The sequence below is a fragment of the Grammomys surdaster genome, unplaced genomic scaffold (assembly GCF_004785775.1).
Source record: "Grammomys surdaster isolate TR1022 unplaced genomic scaffold, NIH_TR_1.0 126091, whole genome shotgun sequence".
NCBI lineage: Eukaryota > Metazoa > Chordata > Mammalia > Rodentia > Muridae > Grammomys > Grammomys surdaster.
In genome coordinates this window covers 809,461-836,868 of record NW_021620899.1, presented here as the reverse complement: position 1 = coordinate 836,868, position 27,408 = coordinate 809,461, and the positions used below count along the sequence as shown (strand labels likewise).

The following is a 27,408-nucleotide window of genomic DNA, read 5'->3' as shown; positions in this document are numbered from 1 at the left end:
TTTGGCCAACATCATGTAGTCTACCTTGGAAAAAGAAGAGACTCTAAAACAGGAAGGGGTCTGACAGCACCATCAATTGGTGTCCTACATATGATCTTGCATAGACTTGGTACTCAGAAGTACTGGTGGTGACAAGAATGGTAAATTAAGATGATATCCAGACAAATCAGAACACTGTAAAGAGAAAATTTAAACTGAAAAAGTTATTATCATGTTTTCCTGAAATTTCACACATTTTTCTCTTTTGAAAGGAAAACGTTTCAAAGTAGATTGTTTTACATTTTTTATTCTTTATTTTCTAAGTGTGTATATGTGTGCGCATATACACCTGCCTGCCCCATTCTGCAGCATACTTCTGGAGGTCAGCTGAGTCACTGCTTTCCACACATGGGTCCTAAGGACTGTACTTAGGTCTTCAGTGTTGGCAGCAAGCCTCCGCACATGCTGAACCATCTCACTGGCCTGCTCTTAACTTGGATTTTTGAGGAAGACAAGAAAGACCTATGTCAAAATCTTTTATATTAAAATATAATGTATGAGGGAGAACATTTCTTAAATGTGCGTGTGCACATATGCACACATGCATGTATTCTCTAGTGTGGGTCAGGACCTAATTCTCAATGTAAAAATTCACATTTTCTCTGAAAGCATATTTAAGCATGAGTAAGCTTAAATTTATATATGAACCACTGAATTGGCATTTAGCTTTAAACATATACAGATTTTATCAAAAGCTATCAATTTCAGATTGAAGATGCAGGCACAAGGTCTGTTTTTATTCTAAAACCATCTATACACATAATTTTGACAAAAGCCTAGAAAGTTCTTTCAAATGAACTTCTAACCTACTAAACAGCACCGATATTCATGCTCTGATGTTCATATCAGCAGAGAAGTACGTCAAAATCACTCAAATATCAAATTGCTGAGCTGATAGAATGATTTATTTTCCCATTATAGGAAAGTCATGAGTGACTTGTTCTGAGGTATTTTTCTGAGCTATGAAGGACATCTACTAAAAACTCCACACTTGAAGGTTTCCCTTTAGGTGGAACATTTCATGGCTGGACAGTCTCTGCTGGTACCAGATTTCCTGTTGTATCCAACTGCATACATTTACATGTGCATGCGGATACAGGACACTCTGCATGGTCCCTGAAAAAGGTGAAGTAACAGTTAGAAATCCAAGCTTTACACACACAAATATATTTATGCACCAATCTTCAAAATGACACTGGGTTAAGTATAGGAATTAAAACCCACAGTAAAAAAATGCATTAAGAACATCAAATTAAAAATCACCACCAAGGTGAACTTTTCAGATAAAGTTACTAGAAAATGAACAGTTTTAGTTAGCACACTAATAGACTAAGATGCTTGCCCACAGTTCCTGCAGCGATGAGGAAATAGTCAGAGTTCATTAACACAACTGAGACAACATGCATGTGAGTGTGATGTCAGTGAATGACGGCACTGCTCAAAATCAATGATAAGTTCATCTTGAAAATCTCCATTCCAAGAGCTATTTAGACCAAGCTTACCTACAAAGAATCAATGCAGTAGACTGGTGTGTGTGCATGTGCACATGTATGTATACAATTATATTCGTAATTTACATGACAAATTGTGAGATATAAAAAACTAAATATACTGTCCCCAATAGGGTTAAATAATTTTAATCCAGTCAAAGGATTTCTTATATAAGTATAAAAAGGTCTCAGCAAGGTCTCAGGATGTAGCTCTGGCTAGTCAGGAATTTACTATCTTCAGGCTGTCCTTGAACTCATAAGGATCCACCTGGTTCTGTCCCCCAAGTGTTGGGAGTAAAGGCAAACACCACTTCACACCTGGCATAGGTATTACTTTAAAGTTAAATATTATATAAGATAATGGTGGAACCATTGATAGATACTACCTTTGTTAAGCCAAATAAGCAAATAAGTAAAACACTTAATCTTTAACTAGACATAACACAATGATACCAAGAGCCTGAACTACTTAAAGGTTGTCTGCCCTATGTCTAGTAATGTAAGATTTATCAAGGAAGCAAAGTGCTGCTTACCTGAACCAACTTAGCATATGTCCGGCATGCCCACCGTGCCGACAATTGTGACACCAGGTAAACCAATTGTTAAACTGAGCTAACTTCTTGTCCTTGCTCAAGTCCACTTTTTCATCTGATTTGGATCCACCTGTGGGAAAACAAAATGATCGCCATTGCCACATATTTTAGTGCTATGCTAAAATATAAATCATATACCATACTGAAATAACAATTTTAATGTTAAGATCTAGTACTGAATAACAGTTTATAAATGCTTTTGTTTTTTCAGGACATGGTCTCACTATGAATCGTTCACTGTCCTGCAAAGATCCTCCTGCCTCTGTCTCTAGTGCTGGGACAAAGGGTGTGTGCCATTACACCCAGCTAATTTGCCTTATTTTTAATGACCAGCAAAAAAAATGGGGTGGGGGGGGGAGGAACATGTACCTTTTCTAGACTCACTAAGGAACTACCTGAATTGAAAATTTTTTCACTAAAGACCTTTCTAAAAAGAAATGTAGACTCAGGTTTCAGGTGAGTTTTACTAAACATCAACAGGACAGGTAATTATCATCCACACAAACTTGTCTGTTCTACATAATGAGACACCTCTCAACAAACAACAACAACAAAACCCACATCTATTTATTACATAACTGTCAAAGTAGCAGAAGCAAGACTGGAGCTAAGAAGTCAAGCGGTCTGGTTTCTGGGCTAATAGTTTATATATTAGAAGTGACGATGAAATAAGAAAGGAAAGAACGTTCTCAGACACTATCAAAGAGCCTTTATGGATACAAGGTTTTGTTAATAGCTGGGAGCACACTGAATTTTAAATACCAAATCTAAAGTACCAATAGGAGCCATGAGAATGGTATAGTTATAAAAATCCCTCATATTTAAGCTTTAATCATCAACTTTAAGTTGGCCAGCATCTATGAGCTTACTTAAGTTACAATAAATATAAATGTGTGCTTTTAATGAACAGACTATAAATTTAATAAAACTCTCGAGAAGAATAATACAGACATTAACTAATACATATTTTACTTGCACCATGTAGGAACAATGAGTTCAGAGAAATATTCTGTGCAATTGTCATACCAGGACAGCTAGAAACAGGCGTTCCCATATTAATGAGGCAAAGCGCACACCGAGGAAGGGGTTTCCGACAGCCAGGGCAGCTTGTGACTTTGGATTTTGTTGGTGAGCCACTCACACCATACTGACTAAACCCTCTGCCCTGATGAGGCACAGAGGAACAGCTGTAGGAGATTGATTTGCCACAAAAATTACAACTCACAAACACCTATAAAGCAAATGAAAAGAGCAGTTTAGTGCGAACCATAATTGAATCCTAAAGTCTGATACTGATAAACTGTTTACTTTACATTGCAAAATGATCCATCTGACTAGCTCTCAGTTCTTGTCTCCATCCATGTATCAGTTATATTATTTAGTATTTCCTGTTACCTTTACTGAATTTCATTCTTTCTCATACCACTGATAACTGTGAATTACTACAAACGTTAGACCCTAACATTTCATAATTATCAAAGACACTGGAATGCACGCAAGGCCATTACAAAATACCCCAATTGTGGTTTAATGTGAAATGGTCCTACAAAACACTTGGTCCACAGCTGGAATAGGCCCTGACACAGGGGCCAACTGGAGAAAGTGGGTCATTTGGTGTGGTCCTTCAGGTTTCTTAGCCTGCTTCACTTGCTGACTGTGGGCTCAAAGGGGTCAGCTGCTTCCTGATCCTGCTCCCAGGCCTTCCTATCCCACCATGAACTTCCCCAGAACTGCTATCCCATAAGCTGCTTCTTGTCAGGTATTTGCTCACAAGCAACAAAACGAATGCACCACTAGTGACCAGTGGCCATCTTCTGAACAAAATCTTATAAAGGCAACACTGAGCTGAGCTTCCTACTCAAGATAGCTGAGCCAGAGGGACCACAAGTTCAAGGTCAGACAAGTAACTTAGTGAAATTGTTGCCCAAAAAGAAAAAGAAAAGAAAAGGATATGTAGCTCAGTATGAGGTTAACTGCTTAGCATGTACAAGACCCCAGGCTCCATTCTGTGAACAAAACAAAAGAACAAAAGATCCCTCCCCACAACCATCATGGCCTTTGCTAAGATGAAAAGGAATAAAAGTTCCTGCAACACCTTAAACGTTTCCTACAATGCTGGGCAGAGGGAGAAAACAGCCACAGAAGGTGTCACTGGGTTTTATGAGAACTCTTCAGCTCCTTCACAGATTCCTCACATACGGCACAATACTATCTTACTAAAACTCCAGCAATAGCAAAATTTTTCTACTTCCTACAAAATTAAAATAGCACCATGCAATGCTCAAGGTGAAAATAATCAAGTATTTAAATCCGAAGTAATTATGTGATACTAGATCATATACCTTATGTGATAATTGATCTCATACTAAAATTTCATGCATATGTTTATACTTATTCTATTTTTTAAACCTTCACATCCTGCTCTACTGAATACATAAAGATATATACATAAAAGCAATATACAGGTGGGACTTTGGACAGTTAGGATTCTGAAGATCTGGCAGATACTGATGCATTTCCCACAGCCCTAGGAGTTAGGCTTTCTTAAGATCATCTGGGCCTACTGGCCTTTGTCTTATCTCAAAGTAAAGCTCAGCTGCACAAGATGATTGTTAAAAAGTAGGAAAAAAAAAAAACAGGGAAAAATAAGAGCAAAGTGAAGTCTGGAATAGACAAAGACAACAAGAGATATAAAATAGGGTGATAATAATTAATCTGGTGTTCACATGGTAAAATTTGATCTCTCTAGAACAATCTACTTACCTGTGCTAAAGGCTTGGAACTGGGATCCAGCTTACTCCTATGAATATCAAATTCAGCCCTCTTGTGCCAGAACCTCCAGGCGTCTAATAAATTTCTGTAATTCTCAATCCAATACTGGACCCTTTCATCTTTCAGAACGTCTAAAGGTGAACCCTAAAAAGAAGACACAAATTATTTCAAACATTTGAAATGTCCTGGTTAAAATCAGAGGATTCTGGGTAAAATGTGAGTATAAGTAACTCACTTTTCATGAACCTCTATCCTAATAAGGAGTTGAATAAAACAATGAAAGTGTGGCGAATCCACCTTAAGCTGGGCTTCACTAGAGATACAAAAATGCACATTATATATAAATACTTTATCAGGAAGTGAAATTCTCTTTTGAGTTTAAGGAGCAATCGTCAAACAATCCACCTTTCTTAATAATGTAGTTAATCATGATGAGAAAACCCCTTGTTGTAAGTACTAAATCTTATGGATTCAAAATCTCTGCTTACAATGTATCCAAATTGCACATCAAAACTACTTAATAACATCTAAACTAATACTGAGCCTGGCCCTTCATATCTGGTAGTGAAATGCTGCTTTTGAGTACTTTAAATATAAAGTGCACATAGGCACTAATGAGAAGCAAGAATTGGTTTTCCTTAAATTTAAAGTTCTTCTCATCAGAACATTGATTTCTGGCCAGTAAGAATATCTCTAAAACAGGATTTAGTGTCAGAGTTGGCAGACAGAATCTTTAATGCAGGATGTAGCACATTCAAAGAAATATGCTTAAAGAAAAACATTACAGATAGTGGAAAATAACCCCTTCAACTAGTGAGTAAATAAGGAATCTAACCTGAGAAATGCAATCTATAACAAAGCTGACATTCCACAACTGAAATGCAAACTAACTGAAATTAAGAATTGTCTCAAGACTAGAAAGATCAGGAAAAATGAGACAAAGGAGGATGAATTAGAACAAAATATAAATTAAAACAAATTATGCAGTTACCAAATAGAACCCCATTACTTTGTATGTTAACGTAAATAATTAATTTTAAAAGTACTTTTGGATGTGTGAGAAAAACAACAAAATTCCCTGGCTAGTTTAATGGCCAAAGGCAGTGAGAGAGAGAACAAGTTATCAAACCAATATGAACTGTCCAGTTGAAGCTGGGCATGGAAGCACACCACACCCTTCAGCCCTCAGACAGACCTGGGTGGATCCCAGCCTGGCCTACCAAGTGAATCCCAGGCAGCCAGGGCTACACAGTGAAACCCTGTCACAAACAAAATGAGAAAAAAAAGGAAAAGAAATTGTCCAACTGAAGCAGAGGAGGTAAATAAAAAGGAAAGGAGAAAGAAAATGAATAGAACCCCAGGCTCTGAGTAAAACTTAAAACTCTCATGAAAATAAATGTTAACTGACAGATCCAAGAAGCTCAGTGATAAATACACAGGATGCAGAAGAATTGTAACTAGGCACAACGGTGTCTTTTTTTTTTTCCCTGAAAAAAAAAATCAAAGAGAAAGGGGGCTTCTTGAAAGAAATCCATGGTAACATGAAACACCACATACTGGCAAACAAGAAAAAGAGTTGATTTCTCATCAGAATCAAAGGAGACAGAAGAATATGAAGCACTTCTTGAAAGTGCTACAAGAAAAATTAAGATACGCTATATGCTTTTGTTAAAAGGCAAAAGCCAGGACCACCTGTATTGAAAGAAATACTAGAGAATAAACAAAGTGATGAAATAAAGTTAAACTCAGATCCACAGGAAGAGCAGACACCAGGAACAATAAATAAATATATAAAAAGTCTGTTAATTCCATTCTTTTTCTAATTTATAAAACAAGATAAATCACTGTCTAAAGCAAAAGTAACAATGTATGTTGGAGCTTAGACTGTATATAGGATAAAATATGTGGTCTCTGGACAAAGGAAAAGGTGCACAGTGAAATTACATTGTTATAGTATCTGTGAAATGTAAAGTGTAAGGACAACCCAGTGCTAATGTGTGGTAGGAAAAAGAACGGTGCTACAGCATGGCGGGTGTGAAATGCAGTCTGAGGGGAATGAGACTCTGAGGAGGTCAGGATGTGTATGTAAGACAAAGCACCAGCTTTAGCAAAAACAAACAAACAAACAAACAAACAAACAGTAGGAAGGATACAGCTAAACACCAATAAAGAATTAAGGTGAAATACAGAAACTGATACAAAATATGGCGGGAAACAAACAGAACAACAAAAGGAAAGAGGACAAACAGAATGAAAACAGCATGATGGTAGAGTTAACCTTGCACATACACAGAGAGAGAAAGCATCCCAACTAAAATGAAGCACTTACCAGCCCAGACTTCTTAAAGGTCACTACGCACTGTTTGCATTTTAGCAACATTTTTCAAAGTGTGCTCTTACCAACCCATCTGCACTCTGTAGCAATATATCAGTAGTTAATTTAAGACAAAAAACTCATTCCGATGAGAAAATGGTAAGGAAGAAAACCTTTTCTTACAAGTGACGGCTTGATACTTTGTATAAGCAGACTCCATTTTGAGTCAGTATTACATAGGTTCACAGGAAAGCTCACAGAAAGGGAGTGGGGTAAACACATCTCCATCGTTCCCTAACATAAAGTAGGCTTTCCTACGAAAGGAAGAAGGCACCAAGGAGAGAGGTGCTCATAACAAGAAAGGCTAAGACCAGCTGGAGGCCAACGACATAGCAGTGACACAGTGGATGGATTCATGTTCCTCACACAGAAGTGAAGCATTAAGTAACCTTTTCCTGGAATCTGGCTTAACCACTGTACAGTTAAAGCAAGGGAAAAAATGCTGATGAACTAGTTATTCAAATTACTCTGCTGGTAATCAAAGGGACACTGGGGAGTAAAAGAACTCAAGTGTAACTTCTAGTCTCCTATTCAAATGAAACCCTAACCACTGTTGAGATCAGGCAAGGGAGTCCTTACGGAAGGTGGGTTAGACGCTCATCCAAGGCCTTAAAGACAAGTTTCTCTGCTTCCATTTGAGCTTTACTTGAACAGACACAGTCAAGATAGCTATTTCTGACTAAAAGAAAAACCTGGAGAAACTAATGAGGTGATCAGGGCCAATAAGATGAAACATATCCTCAACAGAACAATGAGGTCACACTGCAAACTAAGAATCCACATCCAAGGAAAAGAGCATATGCACTTTACCTGAGGAAATACGAAACATGTAGAATGTGGCCCGGCTTTTATTTTAATGCTAGTGTGATACTGCACTAACCTGTAACATGCAGTAGCTTGCTGTTTGGACATCTCCAGTTCTATCCACATAGCTCTCCATCAGGTCCACTCCATCTTTAGTGAGGCCGGTAAGCAAGATCCCTTCCAAATTTCCAGCCTCTTTCATTTCATTGGTCAACTTTTCAATGTATTTATTTAACTGAAAAATTCAAAGTGATTTTTTTCATACAATCTGTTTCACTACATATTTTACAACTGAGAATTACTATTTTTAGAACAATTTTATTCTTGATAAAAAAAAATTTAAGTTATAATCCCTTACCAAAATCTAAATAAGTACTGAGAAGTCTACATCAATTTCAAGTTTCAATACATATCTATCCACAATCAATTTATTTTTGTGTGGCATGTGTGCAAGGGCATGTGTGGAGACCAGAGATTGACAACAGATGTCTTTCTCAACAGCTTTGCGCGTTATATTTTGATACTGGGCTCTCACTGAAGCTGGGCTCATTGATTTGCTAGCATGACAGAGCAGTGAGCCCAGGGACCCTCCTGCTTCTGCCACCCAGCCCTGGGATTACAAGTATATGCTGCTGCACTCAGGTTTTTCCATGGGCTTTAGGGCATTCGATTCAGGCCCCTGAACTTGCACAGTGAGCATTTTAACCATTGTGCTATCTCCCTAGTTCCCACAATCATTTAAAAAAATGTAAGACATTTCCTAGACTTATAGACAGCTTAGCCTAAGAGGAGTGTCCTCTTTTCAGCAAGTTCTCGACAATCATGGAAGTATGTAACAGTATCACAGAATTAGAGCTCTATGTTCATACTCATCAATAAAAACTACTTTTCTACGGTCTCATTTCATCCTATGCAAACTGCGGCCAGTTCCCATAACGTCTGTCATTATTACAGCACTGCTAGCCATCTCCATGCACTTCATCCTCACTACCCTCAGAAGCAGCAGGTAAGTGTTTACATGCTCAAAATAGGACTTGTGTATAGCACTACTAAAGCCTGAGTTTAAAATCTGTACCTGCTAAGTTTTCTTCAAAATGTAAAAACAAACTAAAATATCAACTCAACATTCTAAAACAAATTTAGTTATTACATGCATATTTATAGTTTCAATGTAATAACTGCCTTCTTAGATTTTATATAAAAATCTTATAGGCATATAATTATATGTAAAGATTAGTTTCTAAAGAATAATTCATAGTAAACATGAATCACCTCAAATATAGATTTGAATCAGTTCTCACCTGAGCATCACCAAGGAATTTACAAGCAAATGCCACTCTGTCACGTACAGCAACTTTGTTTTCATACTGGGGCGGGGGAAACACAATTACACATGGCATTTATTTGTAAGTTTATTTTCAAATGTATTGCAAAGGTACTGTTCAGATGCTGGAAGAATCATCAATTGCCAAAGAATCCTTTTCTGATGTCACTATTAGGAAACACACTACAAAGGTCATTGTCCTTAACAGTAAGTTTTATCTTTCAAACACAGATTACCTAATTCAGTTATATAGATATATAGATATGAAAAGGCAGGTCATTCTTTCTATAACACCAACATAAACTATAACTAGATGTCATATAATCTTTCTCTCAAAGCAATTAATTGTGGGGAAACAGCTACATAAAATTAGTCACCAAATCTAGAAAAATCTATGAACTGGGTATACCAGTACAGATTAAAATATTAATAACTTGAGGCAGCAAAGATGACTCAGTGGTTAAGAACACTGGCTAACCTTCCAGAGGAAGAGTTTGGCTCACAAACACCGGTAACTCCAGTTCCCAGGGATTCAATGCTTACATCTGGTTGGTCTCCTTAGACAGTGCACATATATGAGGCACATACATACATCCAGGCAAAACATTCATATACATAAAAGAAAAATAAGCCTACCTTTAAAAAAACCTACCTATAACTCTTAAATACAAAACCTAAAACCTGTAAGCTGACACTGTCCAACAGTGGTATATAGGTAGTTGGCAGCAGAATATTTAGAAGCAACATTTTATTCATCGATGTTATAAAAAAAAAACTTTGAAAATACTAATTATAAATTTAGAAAGTTCCAACTAATTCTGTAATAAGAAAAGAATTAAATTTTTTGTAAAGATTCATTTATTTATTTTATGTATGTGAGTGCACTGTAGCTGTCTTCAGAACAGAGCATGGGATCCCACTACAGATGGTTGTGAACCACCATGTGGTTGCTGGGAATTGAACTCAGGACCTCTGGAAGAACAGTCAGTGTTCTTAATCACTGAGCCATCCCTCTAGCCCCCCAAAAAATTAATTTATAGGTAGAAAAAGATCCAATTTCTATCAAAGTTATCCTTTGAAAGAATTTTCCTTCTTAAAAACTAATACCCTTTTCATCAATATTCATTACCTTTCCTCAATTATAAAATGTAAGTCTATCTTTAAAAGTGAATAAGCTCTGAGACTCAGTTACATGTGCTACAAAAACAAATAGGTCTATAACAAAATTGAGTCCATTTTACACCTGAGAGAACTAGAGCCCTAAAAGTTAACTGAGTAGCTAAGGTTAAACTGTGGCAGAACGAAGACTGGAGCTTTTTCTGGCTTCTAAAATCAGTATGTACATACTTATGGTAACAGTATAAAAAATAAAATTACATAGACATTAAATTAAATACATTCTTGAAAAGGCTTGGATACATGAATTTTCTTCTCAGCTCTCCCTATGGGGATAAGAGAAGAAGGGATCTTATTCATTAATTAAAATACAGAAATGCAATCTTAAGCCATCAGTTCATTTCTTTTTCTACTCTCTCATTCTTCAGCTCTTGCTGAAAGTTTACTGTTAGCTCAAACACAACACTTAAAGTCTTCTATTTAACAAATGTAGTAGTAACAGTTAAAGATAAATATTCCTAGATATTAGTTTGAAGAGGTCAGAAAGGTTCATTAGAAAATTAAAAGCATGGACAGAATAAACTAGACACTGTCAAACTAGACACTAACATTCATTTAAATGTTTAGTATGATAACTCAATAAAATATACACTCTTACAAACCTTATAGAATGACAACTACTGAAGCAATGCACATCTTATAAGAAATGTTCTAACAGCAAACAGAGAAATAAATCTTAAAGTTCTTTCCATTGCTGGAAAGAAGACAAACAGTAGAAAGCAAACTGGCTTTACTATCTGTAAGTCACCGACTGACATGGCATGGGAAACCTCACTCCACTCTTTCTCAGTTTGTGGCAAAGATACAACGTGACTACACAATGACTAAATCAGGAGAGGAAAAAAAGACCTGAAAGACTGAATAAAATATAGGTTATTATAATTAGTGGGATTACATGGTTTTCCAAACAGAAATGTCTGAAAAATGAGTGTTTACTTAAGATGTAAAGACATCTTAGCCAAAACTAACTGAGTGATCATCAGTTGTTCACGCATGCATGCATGCACACAATAGGTGAACAGTAAATGCATGTATACATGGATATCTTTACAGGTGTACATCTCTACAGCTCAGTTTTTCAGTAAAGGATAAAACAGTCTTAGTTCTGTAGCTATACACTGTATTAACAAAACTATAAAAAGCAATCCTATTAATTCAAAGGAGGATCTGGGGAAACAAAATAACTCACCAACACTCCGTCATATGCCCCTGCTTCACTCGTCAGAAATGCAAACATGACACACAGATAGGGGTTGTTGAGCTGCAAGCGTAGTGTGCTGCACATCTCCCTCCACAGGGAGTTCTTCTCATCTGTATACCCTGATAAAGCCATCGCCACCACATTGAGATTCAGATCTCCTGCAGGTTAAAAGTACACAGCTAGTCAAAGTTATCAGAAGCTTACTAGGTCCTTCCCCATAGTTCTTAAATCCTCAACAGTGACCAAAGGGTGAATTTACATTAAAAATAATTAAAACTGTTAAATTTGGTTGAAAACAAAGAAAAAGAGCCATTCTTAAAAACAGCTCACACACACACGCATGAAAACACTGTGCATTAAGTACTTTATCCCACAGTTGTGGAGACTGAACCCAGAAACCCACTGGCATGCTATAGCACTGAACTACTTCCACAGCAGCAAGTAATGGTTACTTTCAAGTTCTTCATCCAGCACTTTCTTATGATGTTACACAATTACCTGGTATCTAGATGAAGACAAGTAATACCATCTCACCAAAGTCACCGTCTCTTACCAGTAAGGTCATCCATGCTATTGCAGAATACTAAAGTAATGCTACTTTACTACATAATCATAATCTTCAAAAGTTTCTTATTTTCCTACTTCTAATTATATACTGCATGTCCTGATATACAAAGTGTCAACTAGGGACAACAACAACAGTATTTTGGTATTTTTATTTTAATATACTTACAAAAACTTCTAAGCCAAAAAGAGCTATGAGAATTACCACAAAACTGCACAGACGTGTTTACACAAAGCTCTGTTGCCAGTGACTTTTATGAACAGTTGCTCTGGGTGTACACTGCTGCTAGGAAGCTGTCAACCTGCTCTTCCATTCTGCACGGCTTCCTAAGTCCACTCGCAGGAGAAAGCTACAGCCTGTGAAACACTGTCTACTTCTGACAGCTTTCTTATGGCTCTTGCTTCTAACATTCTTCCTTTTCTAAGTAAAACAATACCACCCACTTTCTGTTCTTATCAGCCTCATTATACATTTTTACAAAAATGTTTTCCAAGATACTTGATACCTACTCTAAGGTTTGAAAATCTTTTAAAATAAAAGCATACAATTACCAAATTTTCCAGAAATATATGGTAGAAAAGTAGGCTTTCAGATTGTAGCAAAATTATATTAGAAATAGAGTTCTTTGGGGGGGGGGGTGCTGCATGTAGATCTCACAGTCTCATATATGTTCTCTTTTTAGTGGCACTACAAACCTCTCATCCTGTCATGTACAGAAGCCATTCCCTGAAGCACAGGGAACGATGCTCAGGGCAAAGCATTAGCTTTTCTAACTTTTAAAGTGAAACTAAATAAATTACAGTCAATTTCATGTTTTATTTTTATCGTATAACTGAACTATAATAGGTTGAAAGTAGGCCAAAACAAGTGAAAATTCAGTACTCTAAATACTCAGAAAGAATTTTCTATATGTATTAAATATAAATAGCAATATATCCTTTAGGCATTTAAGTAGACTACACCTGAAAAATCTAGAACAAAATACACAAACAAACAAACCAAAAATCTTTGGTTTTGATTGATTTGTTTCACTAAGGACCCTCTGTCAAATTCTGAAACTTTATCACACCCCTCCCCCACCCCTCCCCCCGTTACAAATATGCTTTAATTGGACTCAATTAGAAACATTTTCCAGATCAATATGCTTTTTATAAGAATCTATACTGATCTACACAAAAATATCATTTAGTTTCCTACCAAAGGAGGAAGTACAGGTTAGAATATATCCAGCCGTTTGTAGTAAGACTGTTTACAAATGAAAGCAGTTCCAATATTCATTCTGTTAATGTATATGATCTGACTTTAAAATGAAAAACAATATATGCTAGAAAACTTCTTATATTGCATGTCATTTAATATGATGTCAGTTAATACGTCATTTAAGATACATCTGTTTTGACTGACCTATCCGAAGACATATATAAATGGGACTGGCTAGTATTCTACTGCTCAACACCATACACTTTCCCTTTGAATAAAAAACATGTTGATGAGATAGATGATTGAAAATTACCCATATCCTTTCTTGAGAGAACTCTATGAAGTGCCACTTCTCAGAACATAACCTAATACCTTTTTCTGAAGACGCCCCTTCATTCAGGATTTGGATGGCTCGCCGAATATCCAAGTTGAACAAAGCCACAGCAGCAGCTCTTTCCCATTCTCCTTCTTGCACAAGGGAGTTCAAAAATGGCCCCACATCTACATCCATTCCTTTCTTTATCCATCCACAAAGCTGTAACGCTAAAATCCTCTCTTCATTTAAGTTCTGAATATCAGTTTGTTTATCCAAGCCACTCCAATTATGTCTGCTGCTTTCTACTGTTCCTAAAATAAAGAAGTTTTATATTGTTTTGTTTATTGTTATTTTGAAATATATTAGGACACACTTCAGCTTTACAAAGAAACATTTCAACATTTAGAATATTCTATTTCTCAGCCATAATCTTACAATAACATAAATAAGTAGTATATTACAAATAAAACACTCTGCACCATAGTTGAGTGACTTAGAAGCTATTACTGTAAGACTAAATGTTCAGGCTCACGAAGCTGAGTCTGCTTCAACCCTCTAACCGAAGACAGATGCCTCTGTCATCTAACTCTCCTGTTTCCTGATGTTCTGCAGACACATTTAACATTAGCTTTCACTCCTGTTCACTCACTAGGACACAAGCTCCCACAGGTAGGTAGTTTTGTTTGCCTTGGAGATCCAAGCTTTCTTCCCTTTCTCTCTTTCTTATATACGTACAAGGAAGGGCTGGACCACCTGTCTGACTGTTATATAGTACACAACTATCCATATGGGTAAAAAATGAGACTTTAGTCATCAACGAACTTCTAGGGAAATAATAAAGAAAATACAATGGAAATGACTTGACTATGTCTCACTCTATTAAGTTAGAAAACTATATATTATCTTTTTAATGAAAATAACCTACATTTTTATAACATTATTTACACTGGAATTTATAACATTATTTACACTGGGAGCTAGTTATAATGGCAAAGTAATTTCAATAGGATACTACTTAATGGCAAACAGAGACAAAACATACAAAGATGAGGTTCAGGGATTTTCTCAACTACAACAAATTCCTAAATGTTCTAGAAAGTTTTATGATCAAATGGTCAAAAATATATTATTTTCAGAAAAAAATAAATTATGGTATAGGAAACATGAGTATCCATATACAAACTTCCTTTATTTAGTAATTTATATTTGTAACTTAACAACAATTACATACTTATGTACTTATAAGTATCAATGCTACTTATATAAATAACTAGATCAATAGCAAACAGATGAGCTTTTAGAATTCAGTCTTCTGATTGTAGGCAGAAAAAAAATAGGGCCCAAAGGTTTCTACAGTTAGAACTATATCTTTGAATAATCGCCTCTGCTGGATTTTAAGCTGAAATCTGTGATTTGCTTCTAACAACAACAGAGCAGAGATGAAAGAATTTTACAGATGTAGCTAAGGACCTTACTTCCTTGACTGTGAGTGACTCTATAGGGAGATATGTGATCTAGGCCTACCATTAATCAGGCCAACCCTTAAAGAGAGTTAATAAGTAAAAGAAGCAGTAGAAAAGAGATCTTCTGCTGGTCTTAAAGCAGACAGAGCTACCATATTGATAAGGTATTCTGTAAGAAGGCAGCACAGCGAAGAATCGTAAATAACTTTTAGGAGCTATGGGAAGGGCCTATCACCCAGCCAGAAAGCAGGGAATAACTTAGTTCTACAAGGAACCCTCTGTCTCTCAGCCTCTGGCCATTAAATCCTAAAAATGCCAGTCCCACCACCACGCCCAGTTAATAAAGGATATGTGCGTCCTTCTATCCAAGGCTGAGTCTCATCTAAATCCAGTTCCTTCCCATTCCTAGGAACTTTCCTTTCTCTCCTACATGTATCTTCAATCTGTTTCTGTGGCTGCTCAACTTGACTGACAACCACATGAATTTAGAAAAGTAAATCTCTACTTCTAGAAGGAAATAGTCAAAGTTCATTTTTAGCCACAACGATCATTTTAACTTTGTGACACTGAGCAGTGCCCAGTCTTCTGACTCAAAGACAATGAGATTCTCTAACAATCTATATTATAGAAAAGTAGCGAAGGGTCCAAAGCTGCCTACAATTAATCTGTCAAGGGATCCTTCCTGCATGCTAGAAAAATATTCTTCCAATTTGTTTTACATTTAAATAGACCATTCTTAATTAAATGAATTGACCTCTGCCAGCTCAGAGATTCTTAGCTTGGCAGCTATGCTATGGGTAATTAGGGTTATCAAAAAACGTGATACCATGAATTTCAAATGTATCATTACACTACAATTTTAACAACTATAAAATTTTAACATATGTATGAAAGAAAAATAGAATCTATGCATGGTATGCAATACAAAAATGAACAACTGTATACTGAATCTGATATTTCCCATATTAATAGAATCAATATTTTACTGTTTGCAAAGGGAACAAGTATACTCAAACATTAAATTACCAGCTTTAAAAAAAAGCCTCAAATCAGTAATCAGATGTTTGTATATGTCACACACATATGTATACATACAGACATACACTATGTATGTGTATAAAATGTGTGATAAAATAATACACTTTATAAGAATACTTGGTGTTAAGAAAACAAAAACACAAAATCTTAGCTACTTTGTTCCTTTAAGTCAATTGAAACGTAAGTTTTCTAGATCAGAATTACATTTTCAAGTATAAACAGAATTTCATTGCATTAAATGAAAAGCTGGCCAGCCTTTTAATATACAACCTTTTGCAATATTCAAAAGACAGGTATTGGTGTGGGTGAATGGCTTAAGGAGTTAAGTCCTAGGTACAAGCCCAATGACCATGAGTTCCATCCCCTAGAATTCACGTAAAAGGCCTGACGGACTGCATCTGTTATCCCAGCACTCCAATGGCAGATGAGTGGTAGAGAGGAAACTCATCACAGCCTGGTAGACTCTGTCAGTATCAAGTTCATAAACAGTCAGAGAGACCCTCCCTCTGCAAGGTAGAGAGCTAGAACTGACTCCCAAACATTGTCCTCCGACCTCCACATGTGCACAATAACATATGCAAGCCCACTTACACATCCACACAATAAAGAATTGTATCTATAATACTGGCAACATGGCTTTTCCAATCAGCATTTAAACACAGTCGCAAGCTGGAAACAAAACCAAAGCAACAACAGCCCTCCCTCCATTCAAGACTAGCTCCTGCTACTAGTTACCGTTTTAGCCTCCCTTATAGATGCTATGTTTCTAATTATTTATAATTGACGATTTCACGTGACACTGTTTAGTTGTTTCACTTAATTGAATCTACAATGTGAAGTGACTTCTTTCCTTCGTCTACATGAATATATGGTTCCCATGTATTTTCTACCTCACCACAACTCTCTACTTTCTGGTCTTACTCTGAAAAATTTCATCTATCTCATAAAATATCAGTATTCCTAGCACACTGCTCTCTAGTCATATTCCTCCTCTACTCTAGCCTCTTATCCCATTGCCCAATACTAAAAGTTTTATCAACATAGTGCTTAATTCTCGGTGGCAGTGGTTTTTAACTCACAAACCATTGTATATTTAGGTTTATATATGGTGATAATATATATGCCTGCCTTTTTACTTTTGCTAATAAATAAGGCAATTTATCATTAAACTTGCTGTTATTTCTTTTGATAAAGGTTACCCTTTCTGGTATAGTTCTAATGGGAAAACATCCAAATGATATAGATCTGAAGCTGTCCTTTCATCTGCAGCACTGTGTATCAAAATAATTTCAAAGTCCCCTAAAAGAAAACCCACTATAACAAATGCAGCTTATGTCAAACATACTCTAAAACAACAACAAAAACAAACAAAACAAACAAACAAAAAACCCATGTTATTGTGGATTCTGTGTTACTTGGAACATAGTGAAAAAAGTCCTATAAAGAAAATCTATTTATTTCTACTATGGCTTTAACCAAATAATGTGAATTATATTTCTAGCACCTTACATGGAGCACAAATAAAACTAATAAAATGTAGAGGTTGAATCCTAAGAGACAATATAACATCATCACAATTAATTCTAGTAGAAAGACTAGAATGATTGCTTAAAGCAGCTAGCTTAAAGGTTCTTCTGGAGGAGTGCTTATTTTTAAATAGTTATCAATTTAAACCTTACTCAGCAAGGACTTCCAGGTATTCTTCAGGCTAGGCCATACTTCATGCCATATCCTTGTCCTTGTAAAAGTATTTGAGGCAAATAAAAGGGACTTTTAGTCAAGACTCTTTTAATTTAGTCTTTAAAAACTAAGGTGCTATGATAAAATTCAAACGAACAAGCAGATCTTATAAGTGAACTTGTACAGCACCTCTCTTAAAGTGGGTCTTCAAATAAATAGCACAGAATCAAAAATGAATAGATTTAAGAAAGGTCTATGGACATCAAAGAATCAAAGTTCCTTCTGTAAAACATCCCAGACACAAATACACTCAATACACTTAACAATTCACTAAAACATCCAATTAGAAAGCCAAGAGGGATAAATGATATTTCTGTACAGCCCTGAAATAATCTTAATTTTAATCAAATAGGGATCAAGTAAGAGTACAAAAGTTATAGATGTATTTAAAAATATAAAATGGAATTTTCTTACCCAAAGATGATTTTACTATTGATTTAATTCCTGCATAAACCAATGATCCTTTGTTGCCTGGAGATTTTTGATCCATATCTTCTGTATATTGCTTCATAAGTATTTAAATGCATAGGAAATACTGGCAATTATGCATAATAAAATATTTCAAAATTAAAATTAATTAGGAGCCAATTCATAAGAATATATACAAACAAAAGTTTCATATTACTGACCACTTTTCTTGCCCCTATTCTACAAACTAAACTTTTAAAAGGTTTAAACAATTTTACCTCAGAATTTTCGATTATGTAATTTGTATTTATAGAGAAAACATTTAGCATGCTACCCAATTTGCCTCAAAAAGCTAACAAGACAAAGGATATAGTGCAGAGTATACCAGAGGGACTTGAGCTGTGGGTCTTCATTGCCAGCTAAAATATGGTTTCTCCAGACCTGTTCTGTATCAAGTCCATACCTTGATAAAGCCCGAAGGCGCATTTTTGTTGCGATATCTTTTTCTAAGGAATTATCACTTTCTTCTTCTGCACATTCATACAAATGGCGACCACAAGCCCACATTAAAGATGTAATTGGGCTCCAGGCAAGAGATATCCTTTCAAATACAGTGAAGTCAGACATTGTTCGGTTGGGAGTCACAACTATCATTCGATTTTGACTCGTTGGATGCCATGCGAAGGAAGCAATGTAATTGTCACAAGGTTGCACACTTCTTTCAATTATTGTGGGTTCAGTTTCATCCCCAATGGGAGTGGGTGTATGCTGCATATCATACAGCCTAATGATATTACTATCCCTTGTTAAAGTGGCAAGCAGTCCTGTCCTAGTTGGACACCACGCTACTTTTGTCAAGGGCTTTGGTTGTTCAGTCAAAGTCAAAACTGGCTTCTCAAATTTTCTAAGATCCCATATTGCAACCTGACCTTCATAGAAGGAAGCAACACGATCATGGAAGTAAGGGTCTACTGTCACTCCTTGAACAGCTTTTGTATTTACAAACATCTTCTGGCTTGTGTTCCGAAGATCAAATATGGCTAGGTTACGATGCATGCCAGCAAGAAGAAGTTTCTGGTCTCGTGGAAGCCAACAAAGAGATAGGCAGGCGTCATTCTGCCCTAACTCATACAGTGGTTTTGTTACTAATAATGTTGTTTCAGCTTCACCTGCCGAAAGTCTCACTTTTTCCATGGGAACAATATCAGGAGTATATTTGCTGCAGATATCCCATATTAGAACAGAAAAGTCAGCTCTGTGTTTGTCTAGACCAGCAGCAAGCCAGTTACTATCCAGTGGATTCCATGCAAGGGTATTGCATTGTCGAGCATGTTTTGGAACAAATTCTTTTCCTATCAAATCTTTAAACTTAGAGTTATGATCTTGACCAAGACTTGTAAGTACAACTCGACCATTTGCTTGTCCTACTGCTAGGAGACATTCAGGATCATAATTGAGATACCATGCAACACATTTCATATAGGGTGTATCTGAATTTATTGACAGTAATGTAGCTGCAGAATCTTCAGATAAACGTAATGATCCAGCTTTGAGTTCTGAATTCACAGCTGATTCCACATGATAAAGGCTCAACTCTGAGTCACATACAACAAATCTATCAACCTGGTGTGGTGCCCACAAAATGTCAGGCTTGGTACCGCTCATGTTTGTTGATGGGCTTAAAAAGTCCAGTCAGGTCCATTCACTGAAAGTGTTAAAAAATAAGACGTTTAAAATATCAACAAAACATAATCATTATGCTCAAATCTCTACACAAATACCTCCTTTTTCTCTGTGATTGTATTTTTCTCTCTTCATTCAAGATGATACTCTTTTGATTAAAAATAGAGACAGAAGAATAACCACTTCCTCCAATAAAGTGATCTAGTAGGGATCTGAGAACCCTATCCTGGCTTTATTTCCCATGATAAATTATCTTAATTGTACAGTTACTAGAGCTTTCAAATTACCCTTGGGTTATAATAACTTCACTGTGATCAGTAAATTAATAAGTACCATACCTGTGATGGGGGAAAACTTAAAAGGAGTGTGAATCACAGTCATAAGTACTGGTTAGAGCAGCATTTAGTTCTCGATGTAAATGTTCTTTCTGTGCTAACAAGGGAATGCCTAGCCACAGAGAGCTACTGAACACTAGTTAACTCACTCTTCAGTAATTTAATTAATAACACAAATTTGAACCACAATATCATGCTATGACATTTGTTTCTTCAACTGTCAGCATTAAGAATCAGGCAGAATAAAAACTGGAATGTACAAGAGATATGAGATTTCTTCTAACTTTTCTACAATTAGTTATAGGATGATTTTCTCATCTACTCAATATAATAAAGTTATTTAGATTAGTACTTTCTAAATTTTACTCATTCATGGACCACTTATAATGCTACTACTCTCTTTAAATTGATTCTTTTTTAAAATCTGATCAACTTTAACTTCATATGTAGTTCCATCAACCATGAGTAGAGTGTATTAATTATATTTTAATATATGCTAAAATAAATATATTATTAAAATGTGCTCGATTGTATTTTATCTAAAAACCATTTCTTTCTGATCACCAGTACACATGCAACACTTACTTTGAGAAAATGAGTTAAGGGACCCTTAGAGGTTCTTAGTTTTCAATTTTATAAGCCTTGATAAGTTTTAACTAAAACTGGAATAGTTTTAAAATTTTTTTGTTTGAAAAATAAAGGCTGGATGCAAAATTAAGTGATACCAAGAAGTTGGCAAGATTAGGTTAGATACAAAATTAATAAGACATTTACAAATCTCACTGTGGTCATATTCGGTTTTCAGAAAGTGAACATATGGTCCACCTATTTCTATCAAGTATAGAGCCTAACTTACTTTCCTAATAAAGATATTCTTTGATAGATATTCAACTCTCATGTAACTGCTTTACCTCCTGATCTTGCAAACATTTTTAGACATATATAGAATTAGAATAATATAGAATTTATAGATTTGATAATATATTTATCTAACTTTTAAGAAGTCTTTTATTTGTATATATATATACACACACACACACACACACACACACACACACGCACACACACATACATATATGTGCATGCCTGTGTATTTGTGCACATGAGTGCAGTACCTTTAGAGGCCAGGAGACAGTGTTGGATCACCTGGAGTTACAGGCTGTTGCGTGTCACCTGATGTGGGTGCTGGAAACTGAAGTCATGTCTTCTGCAGGAGCAGAGTGCTCTTAACCTCTGAGCCGTCTCTCCAGCTCTCATATGATTAGATAATTAGAAAAAAACATTCAGAAATTCCCATACTGGCTGAACTTTCTTCTATAACACTTCTGAAGCCTAGCGTCAGTCATTTTGATTATATTCTTAATATCATTTCTTTTTTATTTCCTTATCCATTTTGTTGTATCTTTTCTTGGAAATTTTTTTATTTTGTTTTTGTTTGTTTTTTGGTTTTTTCAAAACAAGGTTTCTCTGTGTAGCCCTGGCTGTCCTGGAACTCACTCTGTAGACCAGGCTGGCCTTGAACTCAGAAATCCGCCTGCCTCTGCCTCCCAAGTGCTGGGATTAAAGGCGTGTGCCACCACCACCCTAAAGAACTTGGAAATTTTTGTTCTGTTTTTTTGTTTGTTTGGTTTTTGTATCTTTTCTTTATCTAACATTATTTACCTCTTCCCTTTCTTGACTCAAGGTACTATACTGGACATATTCTCAAAGTTCTATATAACTATAAGAGATCAAGGTACATATAATTTCTAGTCTGTGGTACTAGTTCAACAATTCATCTTTCTACTATGATCCTTTAAGAGGCAGAATAATAACCTTTGTGTTGTGCATGTGTGAGCATGTATGGTTTATGTGTTCATGTGTACAGGTGTGTATATGCAGGGTCATGTTAGATGTCTAAAGTGCTAACCTTATTTTTCATCAATTCTTAAGATGTTCATACTCACAATGTATTCTGAACATAATTACCTCTTCCTCTTCACTTCTCCCAAACTTTTGTTTTTAATTTTCTTTTTTAAAGATTATCCACCCAGATCAATTTGTATACTTTATTTTTTGAGGCAAGGTCCCTTACTGAATTTGGAGCTCACTGATTTGCTGGTAACACTAGTTGACCAGCAAACCCAAGGGATCTTCCTCCTGACTTTGTCTCTCCAGTGCTGACATTATGAGTGTATATTACCATGCCTAGTTTTTCACATACACGTCTTCATAGGTATGCAGCAAGCACTATACTATCTCTCCATACCAGAATAATCATTGTATAACACAAGAAACCAGTTTACACAATTAATTTACAAGTCTATAAATACCTTCAGCCTGTACCTGTTGCTCTGACCTCCTGGGATACCTTACCTGCAGTGTTTTAGCTATATTGCTTTTCTCTTCAGTTCCTGGAATTCACTCCTTTCCCTGGCCATTTCTTATTTTTGCAAATGATGTCTTCCCCGGCTGACACTCCTCTCACTTTTGGCTAAGAGTCTCAACTTTTATCTTCTCTTGTCTAGAAATACATTCTCATCAAATAGTATTCTCTCTCTTGAAACCTCAGAGTTGAGTCTCTTGTACTAGGTGTCCATGAACACCTTCTCAGAACTATTATTTCAAAGTTTTAAGTTTTCTTCCTGCTTCCACTCTTTCCAACCCCCAAAGATTCAGCATTTCTTTTTTTGTAATGGGTTCTGACTCTAAGCCAAGAACAAAGTTCTTGCTGTTATAGTTGGTTCTAGAGATGGGAAACCCAAAAGTAAGGCATCCTAAAAGAGGATTGCTCTAATACACTGTATTCTGTTTATCCTGTAGCTGTGTATTTAGCACGTTGTATGCACTGGGCATTGTTCTCAACTGTGGGAATACAGTGATAGACAGGGGCAGATAAAATCCTGTTCTAAAAAAGCTGTATTCTAATGAATACACACATACAATAGTAAAAGTCTGAAAACTGAAAAATGAGGAAGGGAAGAAAATCATATAATAAGAACCATAAGACAGCAAAGAAAACTAGATACTGCCTAGAGTAAGCGATAGTGCCCATATCTAGATACTCACAAATAGAGGAAGTTTCTTAAACATGTCTTCAGATTCTTGCTATGTCCCTGAAAAAACAGAAAAGAAAAATTCAAAACTTATATTAAACACACTTTAACCTTGGATCCCATCCTACAATCTTACTCCTGATACAAATTGTATTTGGTTAAACAAAACAACCATGTAGGAAAAGCCAACTCAAAAATGTAATTCAAAAGTGTTACTGTAAGCTAGGTGTGGTGGTGTACCCCTTGATCCTGGCATTTGGGAGGCAGAGGGAAGCGGATCAAGAGTGGGAGTCAACCTCAGACACAGGAAATCCAGTCTTAAAAACAAAGAACAATAAGGTTACTGTATGTAATGGCTACTTTTAATCACCAACATATCACAGTCCAGAAGCACCTGACAAGAGACTCAATGAGGGATTGTGTAGATCAGGTCAGCATGTGGTCCATCTATAAGGGATTATCTTAATTATATCAAGTAGAGGAAGATCCACCTATTGTGGGTGGTACCATTCCTGTAGGCAAGGGGATGCTGAGTTGTCTGAGAGTAGAGAAGGCTGGCCTAGCAGGAAGCATGCACACATTTCTGATTCCAGCTCCTGACAGTAGAAGTCATGTGACTAGCTGCTTCAGGTTCCTTTCATGTTGACTTCTCCAGAATGATGGACTGTAACCTATAAACTAAAATAAAATCTCCTCCTTGAAGGTGCTTCTATCAAAGTATTTTATCACAGCAATAGGAATGAAACTAAGACACTGTAATTTGAACATTTTGATTTACGTGATGCTCAAAGAACCAGTCAGCATCACTGATGCTACGCCTGTAAAATACTGTTACTACTCACAAAGTTATGGCAGTGACACAAACAAAATCAGAGAACTTTTGGGTTAGAAAGGAAGTAATAAATCCTTCTCATTTTGTGAGGGACTGAATACAAGAACAAACGTTTTGGTTTTTGAGCCACGTCCACTGCTGAAGAAAGGACCTAATTTGCAGAGTCCAGTGCACACTGAAAATGTCAAGAAGTGACAGTACAGCTTTAAACTGCTAGTCATTCTAAATGCTAGGCTGGGTGTCCTGCATAGGTTTGCACATTACAAAGATGGCCCTAGAAAATCCGTATGTCAATAGCCATCCTGTTAAGAAATCTAACCCTCTATAAAAATGGGTTCTTGCTTACATAATATGAATCTGGAGGACAGCAAAAAACAAAACAAGCAAACAAACAAAACAAAACAAAACAGTAAGGGCTCAGAAATACTTTCAGCCACTTATTAGCTTGACCATTACAAGTCTCTAATAACTTGGGTACCATCTGCGTAATTTCTACCTCACAAAGTTCTAACATCAAAGATGATGAGCTCTCTCTCCTTCATACAGATGTTGGTGTCCCTACTGTTCTTCCAACCAGTTCTGGAAGTGAATGCTTTCAGATGCTGGAGACAACTGCAAAATCCATGGAGATAAGAGTTGGCAATAAACTAAGTCCTCACCTTCAAGTTTAGTAAGTGTTCATTTCCCTTCAATGGTTCTCTGCAAATGAAAACCATCAGAGTTCCCCTGTTCACCACCAGATCGTCCCTAACACTATTCAAAAATGTAGTGAGCCACATTTTGTGTCTAGCAGACACATTGTGTCTAGCAGACACATTTCATAAGTAACAAATGAAATTTAGAATCTTTTAATTTAACCAATCAAATAAAAATAGTTTAAAACATACAACCAAGGTAAAAAAATATTACAAAAGTTTTTATATTTTTATTAAATCTTGGGAATCTAGCCTGTATACTTATATCTCTACCCCACGTGGCAATTGGACACAAATTCAAAACACTATAATAACACAAAACATACAATTATATGCTTTGGGGGTTTGTCTTCTTTCTTACCGAGCTAAATAAACAATAGCAGTTTCAGGAAACTTGCAGTATTACCATCTCCAAAAGACACTGTACATCTATATTTTCATTAAAATATAGTTATTCAAAAGAGCCGACAAGAGTAGTCATTTGCTGAGCAAAGCAGAGAGGCTCCATTCCTCTCAAGGAATTCGCATTATTCGTGTCGGTGGGGAACAGAGCTCACGGGGTGACAGGCCCTTTAACAAGGATTTTATTGGGTACGACTCGAACTCGTCGTGTTGTTATTCCGGGTAAACCAGGAATCTGATCGTGACTCCCACGGTCCGGATGCCTGGCTGAGCGGCTCGGCAGCGGGGGACGCGGCTCCACACTCCCGCCGCGGCCCCACGGAGGACGGTCGCCACGCGGCCGTCCGAAGGCTCCCACGAGGCCCGCCAGCCGCCCTGTGCCGTGACCATCCCACTGACCGGAACGGCACCCGCCGGCGAGGCTCTGAGGAAGCCGCCGCGGCTGCCGCCCCGGGCCTCACGCAGACACTCGCTCCGGGCCGCACTCACTGACCTGAGGAGGTGGCGTGTCGCCACACAGACGTTTCCGGCCTGTAAGCCGCCCCTCCCGCCGCTGGAGACGGACGCGGGCAAGATGGCCGCCGAAGCGCAGGCGGTGACCTGGGCCACACTCCGGGCCCACTACCACCTCCGCCGCCTCGGAAGCGGACCTCTTCGCCGCGAGCCCCGCCTTCCCCTCGCTCGGCACCGCCCTGGGGCGGGGCCACTGCGCGGAGACCCCGCCTTCCTCCCCAGCGCTCCGCCCTCGAGTTGCGCCCCTTCCATCGCCCTCTGGTGGGCAGGGCCATAGCTTAGAGTCCCTGCCTCCCTCCCTCGCGCTCCGCCCAGTGTGGGCCCTGCTCCTGGACCCACCCCTACCCCAAGCAAGGCACTCTTTAATCCTGGGTCCCATGGAATTATTTCTCAGAAGCCAGATACCATTATCATGGTGGTACACACACGTTAGCATATGTGATCCATTTTAATTTCCACTGACAAGTGAGGATGGGCAATTTAGTAAAAATTTCAGAATTTGGGGCGCATGATTGATTAGTCACGTTTCAGTTATTCCGAAAAGAGATCAGGGACTTCATGTTGAGTTGAGTCACATCATGTTGGGATACATGAATGAGGATCCCTTGTAGAAAGCAGGACTAAAGGGTGATGGCTTTTTAAAGCTACCTGGGAGAGCACCTCCCTCAGTGTGGGTCAGGGCCTTAGGAGAGCTTCCTTGGACAATAAACACTAAGAAAGACAAACATGGATCGGTCACTAAAGTAAAAGAGAGAAACAATTGGAAGAGAAAAACCTTCTAGCACTAAAAAAGAACAAATACTAGATCAGGAAACAGGATATAGCAGTGGAAAGCAAGGATCCCTCATTTACCTGTGAGTTTGCTTTATGAAGTTCTGGTTACCGCTCATCAGTCAAAATCTGAAGATATTAGATGGACGATTCCAGAAATAAACGATTCATAAATTTTAATTTCTGAATGTGATGAAATCTTTCTGAATCCTGTTCAGTCCAGCCTTGAACATCATTCAACCAATCTAAGCTGCCATCTGGGCTATCAGGTCGATCAGTGCTTACCTTCAAGTAACCCTTACACATAGCCAAGTACTACATCGCAACACCTACAGTAATCACTTCATTTTGTCTTAACTTGTAGGTATTGTAGTGACAAATCATCAAAAGAAGGGTGAACACAAAACAGAAGGGGTGTGTCCACATACAGTTTACTATAGTGCTCATGGCCCTCCAAATCTTCCAGCTCTGCGTGTGCAGGTTCAACTACCACATATCAAAATGTTTTTAAAATTGGGTATGGTAGTATTTGTCTATAATATCAACACTCCATAAGTTGAAGGAGAAGCAGAAGGATTGAAGAATTCAAAGATAAATTCAACAATATAGTGAGTTTGAGATAGATTAGCTACATGAAAA

General features: G+C 37.1%; 2 protein-coding genes across 4 annotated transcripts in view; both read right to left on the bottom strand.

Annotated features, from left to right (window-relative positions):
* Positions 1–27,408, bottom strand: part of Umad1 (UBAP1-MVB12-associated (UMA) domain containing 1) — a 531,474-nt gene that overhangs the window by 186,661 nt on the left and 317,405 nt on the right. The gene's annotated exons all lie outside the window — the stretch shown is intronic.
* Positions 271–26,100, bottom strand: Mios (meiosis regulator for oocyte development). 3 transcript variants are annotated; one of them, XM_028755963.1, is made up of 13 exons: positions 25,979–26,100; positions 23,570–23,616; positions 21,637–21,773; positions 18,875–20,208; positions 18,510–18,608; positions 13,911–14,165; positions 11,762–11,931; positions 9,374–9,439; positions 8,149–8,307; positions 4,886–5,038; positions 3,149–3,353; positions 2,063–2,192; positions 271–1,155 (listed from the first exon to the last, which is right to left on the bottom strand). In XM_028755963.1, exons 4-13 carry the CDS (start codon positions 20,166–20,168, stop codon positions 1,059–1,061), a joined length of 2,628 nt encoding a protein of 875 aa, XP_028611796.1. In that variant the 5' UTR covers positions 20,169–20,208; positions 21,637–21,773; positions 23,570–23,616; positions 25,979–26,100; the 3' UTR covers positions 271–1,058. The 3 variants fall into 3 exon arrangements, with proteins under 3 accessions (XP_028611796.1, XP_028611798.1, XP_028611797.1); XM_028755965.1 differs by lacking the exon at positions 21,637–21,773; XM_028755964.1 differs by lacking the exons at positions 23,570–23,616; positions 25,979–26,100 and having other exon boundaries at positions 21,637–21,897.